We start from the raw sequence: 18408 nt of genomic DNA, 5'->3' as shown, positions 1-18408 counted from the left end.
TGAAGTATAGTTGATTTACAATGTGGTGTTAATTTCTGCTGTAATGCAAAGTGATTCAGTTATACATATGTATATTTTTTCTTTTTCATATTCTTTTCCATTATGGTTTATCACAGGATATTGAATATAGTTCCCTCTGCTCTGCAGTAGGACCTTGTTGTTTATTACCCTAGAACTTTAGATTGTTGTGTTTTATCTTCTCTTCCGAACAGGATTTGCCCAATAACATGATCCACCAGGTGCCAATTAAATCACTCCCTCAAGAATGGCTTTGGTGTGAAACATGGTGTGACGATGCCTCTAAGAAAAGGGCAAAAACAATTGATTTGGTAAGTTGTCGGTGGCTCTTTTCTGCATCTTAGTCCTGTCTGATGGATGACTAGATAATTTAGTCTTTCTCTTTAACTGTGTAGTTCAGGGACTGCAGAACTTCTTACAGCAACCTCAGCAGGAAGCCAAATCCTCCAGTGTGTGATGGGGTTGTTTTCACTACTTAGAATTGGTGAAGTTACCACTGATCTTCCAGATCACTCTGTGCCTTGTAATGTTTCCAGTGTTTCTTTTCCTGCCTTCCAGTAGCGCTCCACAACTTCTTTGCGGAAGCTTTGTACGGCCCACTCACTACCACACTGCTTCTGCTAATATGGTTTGCTTCCTCAGTATTGTTCTCTTTGTCCAGTAAGGACCTGTATCCCAAGAACAGAAACACCTTTGAATTCTGTGTAACATACCGTTCCTTCAGCTCAGTTGAAGTGTGTTATTTTGGTTTTCACAGTGTAATAATCCAATGACCAAAGAGCCCAAGCTGGAGGCCGCTGTTCGAATTGTCCCAGAGTGGCAGGACTATGATCAGGAGATCAAACAGCTACAGACACGCTTTCAGGAGGAGAAGGAATCAGGAGCACTTCATAAAGGCACACCGGCACAAGAACCGAGCCGGGAAGGTACGTACAGCCTCTTGGCTTTAGGCAAGTACTTCTTGGCCTGTCTAATTGCTGTTTGTTGCAAAAGCAGAATAATGAATAAAAGGACTAGAAGAAACAGTTATTTAATCCTTCCATCCTGACATCTGCTAGTGTATATTGTTCACTTTCCTTATTCAGTTGGGTTCTAAACAGTATTTATTAATGCAATTGCTGCCCTTTTTTTCTTCTTTCTTTCTCTCTTTCTTTTTTTGAAGAAAGACTGCTTTCATTGTGATTATTGTTATGTAGGTTCATGAGTTTTGTGATACATAAGCCAAACCTGCCATTATTTGGGGGACCTCTTGTCAGATTCCTAGTGAATGAACACATTTAGGGTCAAGACAGAGAACGTATTGATTTGAAAAAAGTATTCTGAGGACTAAATCTTCATATAATGTTTTCCCTACGGTATGTACATCTCGGATGGTAGCCAATCTAAAAAAATCATTAGAATACAAAAGTGACCTTTTGTAAACCCATTAATAAGCTGGGCTCTGGATTTTAATGTATTCAGCTCAAAATGAATTCTCAAAAAGCAATTATAGAACATGGATCTTGAGTGATTCTGAAGACTATGGCATGATATTAAAATCACAGCTAAAAGGTTGGATATTCACCATAAAAATAATTAAGTTCATGAGTAAAACCTCAAGAATTTCCGTAGATAAATGGCAAAGAATGTAGACATACTGTTTAAATAAGAGGAAAACAGAAATATAAATGAATTTGAGGAAACAGTAATCAAATTAAAGGAATCTATCATTAATACATGCTACATAGAAAAAAGCGTACATATTGGTAATGCCATTTGTTGGGGGAGATGGTGATGAACCTGTTGTGGGTGAACCTTGCTGAAGCTTTGTGCACTAGAACAATCCTTGTTAGAGGGCAGGCAGTCGATCGTCAGGAGCCATTAAAGTGCTTATATCCTCAGTACTTTCTCTCTCGAGAATTTACCTTGAAAGAAATAATTCAATGCAAGAAGAAAGTTATGTACATGGAGAAATTTATTTTATTATTACTTGTAAACCAAAGGCATTAAAAAACAGTTTTAAACACCCAAAAATAGAAAATAGTAAATGAGCTACACTGCTACATAGGAAGTGTTTATATGTTATTAAGTGAAAAAAGAAGACTCCTGACTAAAAATATGTGCATTTTTCCTAGAAGTAAATATCGTACTTGTGAAAACAATATTTAGATGGAGTTAGGGGTATGCAGGTAGTTTCCATGTTCTTAAAGATAAAAATGTCTTTTTTACTTTGTTTTTGCTTTCAAAATATAACACAAACACACTAAACCAAAGCTCCTAAAAATTTAAAAAGAGAGATACAGCAGAGGTAGGGGCACAAATAATAGGTTTCGTACCAGAAAATGCCTAGGCTGTACTTTTTTTTTTGTGGCTGTGTCGGGTCTTCGTTGCAACACTTGGGATCTTTCATTTCAGCCTGTGGGCTCTTAGTTGTGACACGTAGGCTCCAGGGCACATGGGCTCTGTAGTTGGTGGCACGCTGGCTCAGGCGCGCAGGCTTAGTTGCCCCGTGGCGTGTGGGATCTTAGTTCCCCGACCAGGGAGCGAACCCGCGTCCCCTGCGTTGGAAGGCGGATTCTTCACCCCTGGACCACCAGGGAAGTCCCTAGTCTGTACTTTCATAACTTGACAATAATTCCTTTTCTTTTCAATCGTTCTCCTTTTCCGTAGGACCTCAGAAACATGAAGAATTATGATCTCCAGAGGAGGATAGGGAATTACACCATTTGAAGAACACTTTTTATATTAAATGCTAGTTTTTTCCAATCTGTCTATACAACTGCTGATGAACTGGCTGGGCAGGTGTGCCGCACCGTTCATTCTGACTCCTGCACGCTGGCGGCTCTGGATCTCTGGAGTCAAGGCTCCACTGGATTCATACCTCAGAGGAAGACAAGGGGCTGATCTCTGGGGGACTCTATAAAGAGCAGGCTTCTAACCAGAGGGGAAGATGGCAGAGGCAACTGGAAGAAAACGAGCCCTGTGGTGCTCACACCCAGGAGCCCACACGTGCCACAGTGTCTCGGGAAGCCACCAGCCAGAGCCACCGTGTCCTTCCTTACCTCAGCCTACGGGCAGCGGAGCTCAGTCTGCAGCCTGGGCCGCAGGGCACGTGCTGCCCACATCAGCCATCAGAAGCTTTGCCCAAGGTCTGCGCACCTCGGGGTTTGCGCCAGCGTTCCCCTGTGCCCTTCCCCAGCATCAGGTTCACTGTCAAATTGAAACCCAACCAACAATCATGTGTCTTCAGGCTCGGCTCGGGGCAGGTTAATTTGGGGTTAGGATGGGGGTGGGTTGGGCTGAGGGTAGGGAAAATGTCAGGAGTAGGAGGCTCTGGAACGCTGGGGTGAGGGCGAGGGGGACCGGAGATCGGCCGTCCTCTTTTATAGACCGTCGGCACCGTTGTGACTAATTGGAAATGAAGACGTTGTCCTTATTCTCCACCCAGCCCCAGTGAACGTTTTAAGTAATTGTTTTATAAGCAGTTTTTTAAGTTGTGAAAGTCTTTGCTTTTCTCTTCCCACTTTCTTAAAAAAGAAGCCTGTTATTTCCTTACTGGTTACAGCCATAGTAAGCCCCTGTAGTGATCCATCCTGAAGGGCTCAGGGCTCCCTCAGGACGGTCACCGCATCATTTACCCTCTTCTTCTCCGCAGGATTTTCGTCTCTCAGACCCAGGGAAGTTGGCTTTGGCTTTTCTCTACGGAAGACTCCCAGATCCGAGATCGGGAGAGATTCTGCTTGTGTAATTCACTTTTTTCTATACACTGTTCTGTATTCCTTTTAGTTTAGTGCGGTGGGCTGCCTTTGACTTGCAGAAATTGCCAGTGTTGCACCCGTTCTGACTCCACAGAGTTGCATCTTGAAGCAGGTTTGGCCCTTTGGTCATGGCTTTTCGTGTCTTCACTTCAGCAGCCCAGAAGGGCGCTTCCGCGGCAGCCTTTCCTGCTGGGTGGGCAGAGCCGGGAGGCGCCCACGAGGAGTCTTGCGGGTGCTGTCGGCCTGCGTGGCTGTAAGGCTGCAGGTCCTGCCCCCTGGCTGCCCAGGCTGCAGGGCACAGCAGCAGAGCACTCCGTGGACTGTGGCTCCTTCCAAAGTCTTAGGACAAATATCGAGGAATTAACTTTTTCCATATTCACACGCCAAGGTTAGCTCGGGAGTCCCTTAGTCCTAGGGAGCTTTTGAGCGTGCTTTTGTAGGTCCATTAGAAAACTGGGGAGGAGGGAGCCCGAAAGATTTTTAGATAAATCAATCCAAGACTGCAAAGGTCCCTCAGAGGTGTCGCTGTTGACAAAGGCTCTAGCGTGAGTTCCCCCCACGCTGCTCCTCCCCTGGTCAGAGCAGCTAAAGGGATAGAATCAATGAGAGTGGAAAACATTCACTCAGGTCCATCTGAGGGTTAATTAAGCCTTCAGAGAGGCTGCCGCTGCCGCCGCCACTTCTGTCTACAACCACGGGCGCAGTTGTGCGTTTTCCCACTTCATTTACTGGGAGGTTGAGCGGGAAATAACAAAAGTCACTGGGATGTGCTTTCTAAACGCTGGTTCCCTCGGGACATGGAATAGGCCACCTTTCCACGTCTTTCTGCCTGGGCTCTTAACGTGTATCGTTCATGAGGAAGGTGAAATCTGTTCTCTGTGTAGTGTGTGTGTGTCCTCGTTGCCCCTTATTTGTCACCACTCTAAATTTAAGTCTTATTAACAGTTGAATCTAAACATGCGAGACCCCGCTTGCTTCTGAAACGGCCTAGGGTCCTCCTTCTCATGCCAGGAATATCTTGGTTCACGTGGCATGAGCAACTTGCAAAACGAACCTCTAGTGCCCTGGAAATGATACCGCCACTAAAATTTGGTCTTGGTCAGCTTTGTCTGTTCTCTCTACCGTATGAAAGCAAATTGTGACGGGAAAGATAGGAGAGATTTTTCACAAGAAACATGAACTGATTTTACCGAGAAGTGCAAGCTTCTGGAAGCTACTCACAGTACGTTGTTCTCAACCATCTTTTCATACGTAATGGAGTTTTTCCCCCTTCATCATGCCACAGTGGAAACTTTTTCTTTCTGAATCAGTGCCAGAGCAATGTGACATAATGTGACACATCAGAACGACACGCAACAGTGTGGGTTTTTATGTCTTGCGAACAGTGGTGTTTGACGGAGGTCAGAACGGGTGCATGCGGCCTGCTCTCGGAGCTGCGGGGACGTGCCTGTGTTTTGTTTAAAAGCGTCCTGAATACTTGCCCCGCTGAGAGCGCTGGTGTGGCAGTTTTCCACACGCCTGAGGGAGTGCCGAAGCTGTCAGAATGGCACTTCAGATTGAAACGTAGAGCTGTTGGCCTGCCTGCCAAGCACACGTGCACCTGGTAGGCCCACGCACTGTGTGAGCTCAGCTCAGGGGGCGGCGGGGAGCAAAGGTTTCATGAAAATCAGGTAGTACTTTCCAAGAAGGGAGCTTAATCGACTCTGCTGTCCTCACGCCCTCATATCATGAGCCTTGTGAAAGGTCTGATGGAACGAACAACGTCTGTCTGGTTGCAGGATTACTGAGTGAAGGGGCTGACGGCCAGGGACAGCAGTGCGGTTTCCAGAAGAGACTGGAAGGGAAATGAAAATCCCAGTTTCCTTCGGCTGGGAATTCCACTTTACTGACCTCGTAACTTGGAACGGGTCAGACCCCGCCCTCACAGTGGCGAGCATAAGGTGGTTCCTCCTCCCCGACACTCCCTTGGGAGTAAATTTGGCTACTTGAAAGCAGTTTTCTTTTTTTCCTGAAACTGTCATGGATGATTAAAAGAAATAATTCAACTCAAGAGTTTCAAGAGGACATCTCGTGCATTTTTCTGAGTAAAATGTTCGTGCTGTGGTATCAATATCATGGAAGTGGAAGTGTTTTGGTGAAGCTTTCTCTTGGTAACAGTGAATGCAGGGTGTGTTGTGTGCAAAGTTATTTAAATATATTCCATTGTGTAATTTTAATAATTAGTTTTTTAAGCATTTGATTTTTTTTTTTTTTTTTTTGCGGTATGCGGGCCTCTCACTGTTGTGGCCTCTCCCGTTGCAGAGCTCCGGACACGCAGGCTCAGCAGCCATGGCTCACAGGCCTAGCCGCTCCACGGCATGTGGGATCTTCCTGGACCAGGGCACGAACCCGTGTCCCCTGCATTGGCAGGCGGACTCTCAACCACTGCGCCACCAGGGAAGCCCTAAGCATTTGATTTTTATGGGGACACTTTTGTGGGATGATAAGGGTTAATCAACTTGAATATTGCTGTTTTGTGTCTAGTTTGGTGGGATAACCTTTGTAATTTAAATTCCTATTTTCCCAGTCTTGCTACAGTGAGGAAGGATCTTTATTAGGACTTTGGTAATAACCTGACTGAATTCCACAAATTCGACGTCATTAACTCAGGTCTTTGTTGGTACTTCAGAGTATCTGGAGGATACCAGTTTCTCTTTCATTATTTGGTCTTTGATCTCTCAATCTAATACAGAAATGAAGCTTCTGGGTGGCGGTGAGTCAGGGCACTGAGTAGAGGATCTCTCCCTCTCAGGGTGTCACTGAGTGCTGACAGCTTATAAAAACAAACCACGAAATCAGCTTCAGGCACCTGCATGCTCCCCAGAAGCAGTCCGAAAGTGAGGCCATCTCCTGAGTCTTTTCCAATTACCTAGCAACACAGAGGCCAAATGCGGCAGATGTAAGTAGGACACAAGTTAGGGTTTGAGGCAAGGCCTTCATCCCACCTGTAATTTATGCATTGCCTTACGTGTCACCTTTTAGATTTCCAGAGAAATGGACGTAATTCCTCTTCTCAATAAAAATGGCAAAATACATTAACCTAAGGTCAGCAATTTGAGAAAAGATTATCAAGTACGGTGGTTTCCAACCAGTTTTTGCTAATAATAAGGTAAACATGGAAAAAACAAAGAAAAATATTAGAATTTTTAAAGAAACTGTACTTAAAAAAAAAAACAAAAACCTTTGTAACTCTTCTATTTTACTGTAATCCTGTTCCATTAAATGCAACAAAGGTCCAGGTGCTGCCCCTTGCTCGGGAACAAGCACCGGGACAGTAAACGTCTACAGAGCCCTCTGCGCCTGAAATGGATTGAGAATGAATTTCCTGGTACTGTAATGAAAATAAGGTCTGCTCAACACAATAAACTTTTCCTTCTCTTCTTTAAAACCGTCTGGTCCATCATTCAGCTTTTATGCTTAGGAAAGGTAAGTCGTTAGAGCTCGAAATTCCATCCCTCCATCTGACAGAAGCAGCAGGCCTGGACAGGAGGAAGAGCTTTACCCGAACGCCTTGTCTGCTGAGGAGCTAGGTCCAGGTGCAGCCAATTCTCTAGATTCTCAGGGGAGCACCCAGGCCTCTTCCGAGGTCCCCAAGTTTGGGGGACTGCCCCAGGCAGGATCTGGCAGGCAAGCTGCCCCAGAAGCACTAACCGTAACAGGAAGGATGGCACGGACTTTGTTCATTTTGCAAATTCTCTGAGCGCCTACGCTGGGGCTGGATTTAAGGTTGAAGATACGGTTCCCGCCATTCAGGTGCTCACTGGACACCGCAAGCTGGTGTAATGGGAGCGCTTGCAGAGGTGGAGGTTGGGCAGAGGGACCTTGTGGCTGTGAGAACATGACAGAGGGCACCTACGGTGGAGGAGGGAACGAGGGGTTTGGTGGTCAGGAAAAGCTTCTACAAGGAGAGGATGCTTAAACTCAAGTTTGGGGAATCAGTAGGCATTATCTGTGTAGAATGAGGGAGGTGGGGATACAGTGAGGTTGGAGAGCTGGTGTATCTCATTTAAGGAGCTGCAAGTGAACCTCTGGGGCTAGAGTCATGGCCAGGAGCGAGGTGCTGGAGTGGGGATCTGAGTTGATCCAGAGCCACCAGAAAGCCCCTGAGGGGTTTTAAACTGGGTACCCACATGAAACCTCTTTTTTCTTGTAAAAAAATTACTATTGATGTATAGCATTTGAAGGTACAAGTACACAAACATACACCTTGATAGATTTTCAAAGTAAACACTTGTATAACCATCAACCAGATAAAGAGGTAAAAAGAAGTTAGATTATAGTCTGGCTTCCATCAGTGGCAAGAGCATTGTATCAGACCAACCAGTAAATATATATACATTGTTGAAATGCACTGGAAAGTGATCAGAGACAGGCAAAAACTGGAGGGGACCCAACCCCTGAAAGAAGAGAAACACACTGGATAAGATCCACATTTAAGCAACTATTCCTCATGTGGCCCACAGGGAATAAAACAAAAAGTGGCTGTTCTACAGGGCTGAGGAACCAAGTCAGAGTTCAGAGGCTGCCCAAGCAGCTGGAAATTGAAGGCAGAAAATCCCAGAAAGGAGGAAGCCACAGAGCCTTGAATTTGCCGTGCATACTCCCCTCATATCCTTGGCTGACTCCTAAATTATGCTTGAACAAAGCAGGATTCCAAGAGGGCCAAACAAAGCAACAGCTGGAAGGCTGGAAAAGCTCAGAAGATGTCTGGCGCTGGGGAGGGAAAGTTTGGCGTTTATGTCCCACCGAGTTAGAGAGGCTCAGTAAATATTTGGGGCTTTCCGCTGAACTCGGGTCTAGGCCCTAGGACTAAGGGCAAAACTAAAATAGAACCACTCTAATAAAGTGTAAAGTCAAGGCTTCGAAGAATCAAGGTGATCCAATAGTAACTTAACTCCCTACTAAAACCCAACAGTTTTCGTAGGAAAATTAATGAATCCAGAGTCTCTATATCACTCAGAATGTCCAGTATACAATCACAGATCAGACGTAAGAAACAGGAATGAATATTAGGACACATAAACAAGGGGGAAAAAGTCAAGAGATCTGCAGGCAACCAAGATGTTGAAATTGTTGAATAAGAATTTTAGAATAATTACAGGGACTTCCTTGGTGGTGCAGTGGTTAAGAACCCCCCTGCTAATGCAGGGGACATGGGTTCGATGCCCAGTCCGGGAAGATCCCACATGCTGTGGAGCAACTAGGCCCGTGTGCCACAACTACTGAGCCTGCGAGCCACAACTACTGTGCGCCTGGAGCCTGTGCTCCGCAACAAGAGAAGCCACTGCAATGAGAAGCCCATGCGCTGCAATGAAGAGTAGCCCCTGCTTGCTGCAACTGGAGAAAGCCTGCGCACAGCAATGAAGACCCAACTGCAGCCAAAAAATAAATAAAATTTATTTAAAAAGGAAATAATTATAAATATGTTAAAGAAACAATAGGAATGGATATACACAAAGGATGAAGATGTGGGGAATTTTAGGAGAGATGAAATTTTTAAAAACCAATTTCATGGGTAGGCTTAAGATTAAACACTGCAAACTTTTAAAAAAAAGGATCAGAGAACTTGAAGACAGGTTAATGGAAATTATCCAAATTGAAAAGCAAAGAGGGAAAAACGATTGAGAAAAATCATAAATGAATATATGTAATAAGCTGTGAGGCAGTATCAAGCAGTTTAACAGATATGTTTGGAGAAATACTGGCCAAAAATTGTCAAAGTGTGATTAAAAACAACTCATGGATCCAAGAGCCTTAGTGACTCCAGAAATACAGTTTCTTAAAAATGCTCTCTTGACCCAGTTTTGGCCCTGGCTAAAGGCCAGTCAGTTCTCTTGAACAGCCAATCTAGTCCACACCCTCAACCACTTCACTTATTGGACTCTTCAACTCTGGGCCACTATATACCCACCCTAATCGCCCAAGGCCAGATATAAGACATGCAGGGACATCTCCTATGCTCCAGAGCTTATTGAAATATTCAAATTAGCCAGTCTTACCCTGCCTCACCCATTCATTCCTGGGGAAACCACAGTTAAAGCTCTTGCCCACAGTTCCTGCCTTGCCTTCTTCCTAGTGACCAACCCTAGTGCTTCCCCCGAGGGGTCCTGCATGGTGTGAACTGTGATATAACAAAACTGTAAAACTCTTCTAGCTTTTCTCTTGATCTTTGTCCGGCCTCACTGTGTGTTACCCCCCACCCCCCAAACCAGTGCACGCACATGCACACGCACATGCACGTGCATGCGCGCGCGCACACACACACACACACATGCAGGATAAATACAAAGAAGGTCACACCTAGGCATGTCATAGTCAAATGCTGAAAACCAAAGATAATCTTTAAAAAGTAGTCAGGAAAACAAAAAAGACATACCATACACAGATATAACAATAAGAGTGATAGCTGAGGACTTTCCCGGTGGCGCAGTGGTTAAGAATCTGCCTGCCAATGCAGGGGACATGGGTTCGAGCCCCGGTCCGGGAAGATCCCACATGCCACAGAGCAACTAAGCCCCTGCGCCGTAACTACTGAGCCTGTGCTCTAAAGCCCGTGAGCCACAACTACTGAGCCCACGTGCCACAACTACTGAAGCCTGCGTGCCTAGAACCCATGCTCCGCAACAAGAGGAGCCACTGCAATGAGAAGCCCGTGCACCGCAATGAAGAGTAGCCCCTGCTCGCCACAATTAGAGAAAGCTTGCGTGCAGCAATGAAGTCCCAACACAGCCAAAAGTAAATAAATAAATAAATTTATTTTAAAAAAGAAAAGAATGATAGCTGACTTTTTATCAGGAAAAAAGAACATGACAGAGGAATAACATTTTTAAAGTGCTGAAAGAAAGAAAATCTGTCTTAACATTATGTGGGGGAAATATTTTTCAAAAGTGAAAATGAAATAAAACTATTTCAGGATAACTGAATGTCAAGAGAATACGTTGCTTGTAGACATGTACTATAAAAAAAATGGTAAAAGTTCTTCAGGCTAAAAGGAAAATGATGCCAGATAGATAGAAATTCATGTCTACAGGAAGGAATGAAGAGCGCTGGAAATAGTATGTGGGTAAATATACTATTTTTCCTTTAAGAGACTATTGATTGCTTAAAGCAAAAATGTTACCTATATTTTGGGTATATAACATGTAGAAGTAAGATACATGACAATTGCACAAAGGATGGGAGTTATAATGTTCTTACATTATTATGAATTGGTATGACAGTAATGCAAGATAAACTGATAAGCTGAGAAAGCATATTGTTTTCCCTAGAGCAACCATTTGAAAAAATATAGTTATACCAAAAATCAAAACAAACAAAAAACAAGAGGAGACAGGAAAATTTTAATTTTCAATTAAAAAAAAAACATGTAAAACTCAATCAACCCAAAAGAGGCAGGAAAGGAGACGCAAAGGAACAAGTAGGGGAGATAAATAGTAAAACAAATTAAACCGTAGTCTTTAAACTGAAAAAGTCAGTATTTGCATTATATATTAATGGTCTTAAACACTCTAAATAGAAGTCTGAGATTTTCAGATTGTATTTTAAAAAGCAATTTATAGAGATGCACATTAAATAGAAATAGGTTGACATTAAGAACTGTCTCGCACAAACACTAATAATAAGAAAACTGGTGTGGCTATATTCATATTAGACAGAGTGAACTTCAAGACAATGAGAATTACCAGAGGAAAAAGAAGGATATTCTATGATGATACAAGTCAATTAATCAAGGAGACATTAACAATCCTAAATATGTATGCACCTAATGACGTTACTTAAAAATACAGAGTAGATGTGACAACAAGCAAAATGACAGGCTACAAAGATCTGGGGTCAGTCACTCTGCTGAGTCAACGATTAAGCTGGAAAGATCAATTGAAATAAACTACTTTGGAACTCTGGAACATGTTTGGACACTTATAACAACCAGCACTTCATGTGCTGGTTGTGAGCACTTCATGAAGGGAGAGGCTTCTGATCTTTTGTAAGTTAGGGGCAGGCACAAGCCAACTACCACTCCTGATTCCTTAGCACCATCTTGGCTGAGTTCCTGGAGCAGCTGGCTGGTGCCAGGGTGGGTAGTGGTGACCTTGTCCTCAAAACATTTGGATTTATGCATTTGGGCTCGTCTAGTGATGCCTGAGGAACTGGCATAGAAACTTGCCTTGGTTTTGGCCCTCAGTAGCAGTGACTAACCCTGGGGTTATCTATCAGAAGATTTAAAGAGACTTCCCTGGTGGCGCAGTGGCTAAGAATCCGCCTGCCAATGCAGGAGACAATGGGTTCAGGCCCTGGTCTGGCAAGATCCCACATGCCTCGGAGGAACTAAGCCCATGTGCCACAACTACCGAGCCTGCGCTCTAGAGCCTGTGAGCCACAACTGCTGAGCCCATGTGCCACAACTACTGAAGCCCGGGCGCCTGTAGCCCGTGCTCCACCAGAGAAGCCACTGCAATGAGAAGCTCGTGCACCACAATGAAGAGTAGCCCCTGGGGCTTCCCTGGTGGCGCAGTGGTTGAGAGTCCGCCTGCCGATGCAGGGGACACGGGTTCGTGCCCCGGTCTGGGAAGATCCCACATGCCGTGGAGTGGCTGGACCCATGAGCCATGGTCGCTGAGCCTGCGCGTCCGGGCTCCGCAATGGGAGAGGCCACAACAGTAAGAGGCCTGCGTACCGCAAAATAAATAAATAAATAAAAGAGTAGCCCCTGCTCGCTGCAACTAGAGAAAGCCCGCATGCAGCAATGAAGACCCAACACAGCCAAAAATAAATAAATAATTTAATTTTTTAAAAAAGAAGATTTAAAGAGACAGGAGCGTTTTTTTTTCCTTGCTGGAGACAGACAATTAAATTGTTCTCAAGTCACTGGTTGACTGCAGAGATAATGGAACAGAAAATTCAGGCACCACACACAAGGAATACATACCTTGCAAAAATTGTTTGGAAAAGTCACAGATGGTGCCACCCTCAACAAGCAAAATTTATCAATCCCAGAGGAGTGGGAGAATCAGATTTCCAAAGCTAACATAATACCCTCTGGGTATTATATGTCCATTTCTCAACAAAAAGTTTAAAAACTTACAAGGGAACAGGAAAGTATGGCCCAGTTTCAGGAAAAAAGGAATTTGATAGAAACTATCCTTGAGAAATCCCAGACATTGTAACTATTAGACAAAGATATTGAGTTGACCGATTTAATATGCTCAATGAGCTAAAGGAAGTCATGGGCCAAGAACTAATAGGAATCAGGAAAATGACATGAACAAAATGAAAATATTTTTTTAAAAAGAAAGAAATTATAAAAAGGAACCAAACAAATTCTGGAGCCAAAAAGTATACTAACTGACATGAAACATTCACTAGAATGGTTCAACAGCAGATTTGAGAAGGCAGAAAAAAAGGATGAGAGAATTGAAGATTAAAGACAATTGAAATTATCCAGTCTGAGGAGCAGAAAGAAAAACAGGGTCTGAGGGACCTCTGGGACACCATCAAATGTACCAACATATGCATCATTGGAGTTCCAGAAGGAGAAGAAAGAAGTGCAGAAAATGTATTTGAGGAAATAATGGCCAAAATCTTCCCAAATCTGTTGAAGGACATGAATCTACACTTCCAAGAAGCATAATGAATTAAAAGCAGGATAAATTCAAAGAAATCTACACCAAGATACATAGTCTAATCGTTGAAACCCAAAGACAGAATTTTGAAAGCAGCAAGAGAGAAGCAGTTCATCATGTACAAGGGATCCTCATAAGATTAACAGCCAAATTCTCAACAGAAACCTTGTAAATCAGAAGGCAGTAAGATGACATATTTATGTCCTTAAAACAATAAAAATAAACTTTCAAACACGAATTCTATATCTGGCAAAACTATCTTTGAAGAATAAAGGAGAAATTAAGATACTTCTAGATAAACAAAAGCCAAGGGAGTTCATTACTGGTAGACCTACCCTACAAGAAATGCTAAAGAGAATAAATATTTCAGGCTGAAATGAAAAGAAACGAGACAGTAACTTAAAGTCATAAGAAGAAACATTGGTAAAAGTACCTACCTAGGTAAATATAAAAACAAGTATCATTTACTTTTACTTCATAACTCTTCTTTTATTCCCATATGATTTAAAAGGCAAATACATAAAGTAAAAATTTTGTTAATGAGCACAACATGTATAAAAATATAATTTGCGACAAAACAATGGGGGAGGAACAGAGATATACGGAGCAGAGTGTACACTATTGAAACTAAGTTGGTATTATTCAAACCAGGTTTTTATATACGTTTATGATGTTAATTGTAATTCCTAAGGTAACCACTAGGAAAGTAATATAAAAATATATAGAAAAGGAAAGAAGGGAATCAAACTGGTACACTTCAAAAGTTCAAATAAATACCCCCCTGCCAAATCAGTAATTGAGGAATTGAGAAACAAAACGTATGACATACAGAAAACAAAAAGCCAAATGGCAGAAGTAAATATTTTTATCAGTATTAAATTCAAATGTAAATGGGTTAAACTCTCCTGTTAAAAGGCAAAGATTGGGAAAAAATGTTTTTTTCACAAACATGATCTATATGTTGTCAACAAGTGACTCATTTCAGATACAAAGACAAAGAGTTTGAATGTAAAAGGATAGGAAAAGATAATCCATGCAAATAGCAACCAAAAGAGAGCTGGAGTGACTATATTATTGTCTGATAAAATAGACTTTAATTCAAAAAAGTTATAAGAGACAAAGAAGGACATTATATATTGATAAAGGGTTCAATCCAGTAAGAAGGTATAATAATGACAAACTTGTACACACCTAACAATAGAGCCCTAAAATATATGAAGCAAAAATGGACAGAATTGAAGGGAGAAATAGTTCTATAATAATAGTTGGACAATTCAGTACCCACTTTCAAAAAGGATAGATCAGTCCGACAGAAGACTAATAACAGTAGAGGACCTGAACAACACTGTAAACCAATTAGATCTAACAGACATAAACAGAACACTCCACGAAACAGCAGAATATGTATTCTTCTCAATTCCACATGAAACACCCTCCAGGACACATGATATGTTAGGCTACAGAACAATTCTTAATGAATTTGGTAGGGCTGAAATCATACAAAGTAACTTCTGATCACAATGGAATGAAACTAGATACCAATAATAGAAGAGAAACTGGAAATTTCACAATAATGAAATTTACAAAAATTAAACAACACACTCTTAAATAAGCAATGGGTCAAAGAAAAAAATCACAAAACATTTAAAACCTTGAGATAGATAAAAATAAAAACACAATATTGAAAAACTGATGGGATGGAGCGCTAAGAGGGAAATTTACAGCAGTAAATGCCTACATTAGAAAGGAAGAAAAATTCAAATTAATAATCTAAATGTAAATCTTAAGGAACTAGAAAAAAGAAGAGCAAACTAAACCCAAACAAGCAGAGGGAAGGAAATAACAAAGATTAGAGCAGAGATAAATGAATTAGAGAGTAGAAAAACAATAGAGAAAAATCAGTGACATCAAAAGTTGGTTCTTTGAAAATATTAACAAAATTTACAAACCTTTAGGTTGATGAGGGTGGGGAGGAAGGAGAGAGACTCAGTCAAAACTAGAAATGAAAGTGGGGACATTACTACTGATTTTACAGAAATAAAGTGGATTATGAGAGAATACTACAAACAATTGTTTGCCAACAAGAGGGAAAATTCCTATAAACACACAAATTATCAAAGCTGACTGACTCAAGAAGGAATAGAAAATCAGACTAGACCTATAAAAAGGGGATTGAATCTGTAATTAAAAAAACCTCCCAGCAAAGAAAAGTCCAAGACCAGATGGTTTCACTGGTGAACTCTTCCGAATATTTAAGATGTATGAAAACCAATCCTTCTCAAACTCTTCCCAAATAAATGAAGAGGAGGGAACACTTCCTAACTCATTCCATAGGCTAGCTTCTTGACATCAAAGCCAGACATAGACTACAAAAAAACTAGAGGCCTATATCCCTAACGAATACAGATGCCAAAACCCTCAACAAAATACTACCAAATAGAATTCTAGCATATTAAAAGGATTATACACCATGAGCAAGTGGGATTTAGCCCCAGAGCAAGTGTTGTTCAACATATGAAAATTATTCATTGTAATATGCCACATTAATAGAATGAAGGAAAAATACCACACGATCATCTCAATCAATGCAAAAAAAAAAAAAGAATTTGATAAAGTCCAACACCCTTTCATGATTAAAAAAAAATTCAATAAACTAGGTATAGAAGAATGTTCTCTACATGATAAAGGCCATATATGAAAAACCCAACTGAGCTAATAAACTTGGTGGTGGAAGACTGAAAACTTTCCCCCTAAGATCAGGAACAAGATTAGGATGCCTACTTTTGTCAGTATTCAACATAGTACTGCAGTTATAGCCAGAGCAATTAGGCATGAAAAACAAAATAACAGTTACTCAAATTGGAAAAGAAGAGGTAATTATCTCTGTTTTCAGAAGGCACGGTATGTATTGGGTTGGCCAAAAAGTTCGTTCGGGTTTTCATGACCTTTTCGGCCAGCCCAATATAAAACCCCAGGGAATCTACAAAGAAAGTTGAATTTAGCAATGCTGTAGGATACAGAATCAACACACACAAAATCAACTATATTTCTATAGCAATGAACAATCCAAAAAGGAATTAAGAAAACAATTCCATTTGCACAGCTTCAGGAATAATAATTTTCTTAGGTATAAACTTAACCAAGGAGGAGAAAGACTGTACACTGAAAACCAGAAAACATTGCTGAAAGAAATTAAAGAATATCTAAATAAATGGAAAGACATACTGCATTCATGGATTAGAAGACTTACTATGGTTAAAATGACAGTACTTCTTAAATTTATGTACAAATTCAATGCAATTCTTATCAAAATCCCACTGGCATTTTCTGCAGAAATAGAAAAACTCATCCTAAAGTTCATATGGAATTTCAAGGGACTCCGAATAGCCATAGCAGTCCTGATATAGAAGAACAAAGTTGGAGGACTCACACTTCCCAATTTTAAAAACTTACTGCAAAGCTATAGTAATCAAAAGAGTGTGGCTCTAGCATAAATCTAGAGATATAGACTGATAGAATAGGGAGCTTAGAAATAAACTCTCACAATATGGTTAATTGATTTTCAACAAGAGTCCCAAGACCATTTGTTGGGGTAAAGGTCTTGTTTTGAAAAAATGGTGCTGAGAAAACTGTATAGCCACATGCAAAAGAATGAGGTTGAACCCTACCAAGTTAGCAATGGTTTCTTAATTATGACACTAAAAGCACACATAGTAAAAGAAAAAGTAAATTGGAATTCATCAAAAAACTTTTAAGTTTGTGTATCAAAGGACACTATCAAGACAGTGAAAAGACAAGCCACAGAACAAGAATAATATTTGTAAATCATATCTGATAAGAGAGTAATATCCAGAATATATAGAGACTCCTATGACTCAACAGCAAAAACAAAACAAAAAACAAGCAAAGAAAAAACCCACTCAATTAAAAAACTGGGCAATGACTTGAATAGACATTTCTCAAAAGAAGATAAAGAAATGACCAATAAGCACATGAAAATATCCTCAAATATCCTAATTAATCATAAGGAAAATGCAAATCAAAACCTCAATTTAAAATGATACAAATGAACTTATATACAAAACAGAAATAGACCCGCAGACATAGAAAACAAACTTACAGTTACCAAAGGGGTAAGGGGAGGGGGAAGGATAAATTAGGAGTTTGGGATTAAATTATACACACTACTATATATAAAATAGATAACCAACAAGGACCTACTGTATAGCACAGGGAACTATACTCAATATTTTGTAATAGCTTATATATATATATATATATATATATATATACACACACACACACACACACACACACACACATATATTCTTTTTCAGATTCTTTTCATATATATATCTGAATATATATAATATATATATTCTTTTTCAGATTCTTTTATATATATATCTGAATCACTTTGCTGTACACCTGAAACTAACACATTGTAAATCAACTATACTTCAATTAAAATAAAGAAATGATTGCTGCTTTTTTTAAAAAATTGCCAACTCTAATAATGTAGTAACCTATTCCTTCTTTCAGTCTGTCAAATCCATGGTTTTTTTTTTTTTTTTTGCACTTTTTTATTGTGGTAAGATATACATAACATAAAATTTACCACTTTAACCTTTTTTTTTAAGTATAAAATTCAGTGGCATTAAGTACATTTGCAGTGTTGAACAACCATCACCACTATCCATCTCCAGAACTTTTTTATCAGCTCAGGCTGAAACTGTACCCATTAAACAACTACCCCCAGCACCTGATAACCACTATTCCACTTTCTGTCTCCATGAATTTCACTCTTTTAGTACGTCATATAGGTGGAATCATACAATGGTCATCCTTTTCTGTGTGGCTTATTTCACTTAACATAATGTCCTCAATGTTCATCCATGCTGTGGCATGACATAGTTGTCTCAAGGTGCCATAACTAAATACCAAAGACTGGGTGGCTTAAACAACAGAAATTTACTTTTCACAGTTCTGGAGGC

The 18408-nt window shown here is 40.8% G+C and overlaps 1 protein-coding gene across 3 annotated transcripts in view; it reads left to right on the top strand.

The window, feature by feature from the left end:
- The window catches only part of UGGT1 (UDP-glucose glycoprotein glucosyltransferase 1), a 130298-nt gene extending 123116 nt beyond the window's left edge, over positions 1-7182 (top strand). For 2 of the 3 annotated variants that reach the window (XM_033400187.2, XM_049712742.1), the window contains 3 exons: positions 213-329; positions 776-944; positions 2668-5805. In XM_033400187.2, the coding sequence (XP_033256078.2) occupies positions 213-329; positions 776-944; positions 2668-2693 (312 nt within the window). In that variant the 3' untranslated portion in view covers positions 2694-5805. Of the gene's footprint in view, positions 1-212; positions 330-775; positions 945-2667; positions 5978-6196 lie in introns of those variants that run through there. The other variant, XM_004276873.3, reaches the window with a different exon arrangement.
- Positions 7183-18408: the final 11226 nt, after the last annotated feature.

This window comes from Orcinus orca, chromosome 7 (genome assembly GCF_937001465.1).
Source record: "Orcinus orca chromosome 7, mOrcOrc1.1, whole genome shotgun sequence".
NCBI classification, from domain to species: Eukaryota; Metazoa; Chordata; class Mammalia; order Artiodactyla; family Delphinidae; genus Orcinus; species Orcinus orca.
Note: the sequence above shows the minus strand (reverse complement) of the source record. Positions and strands in the feature narration are given on the sequence as shown.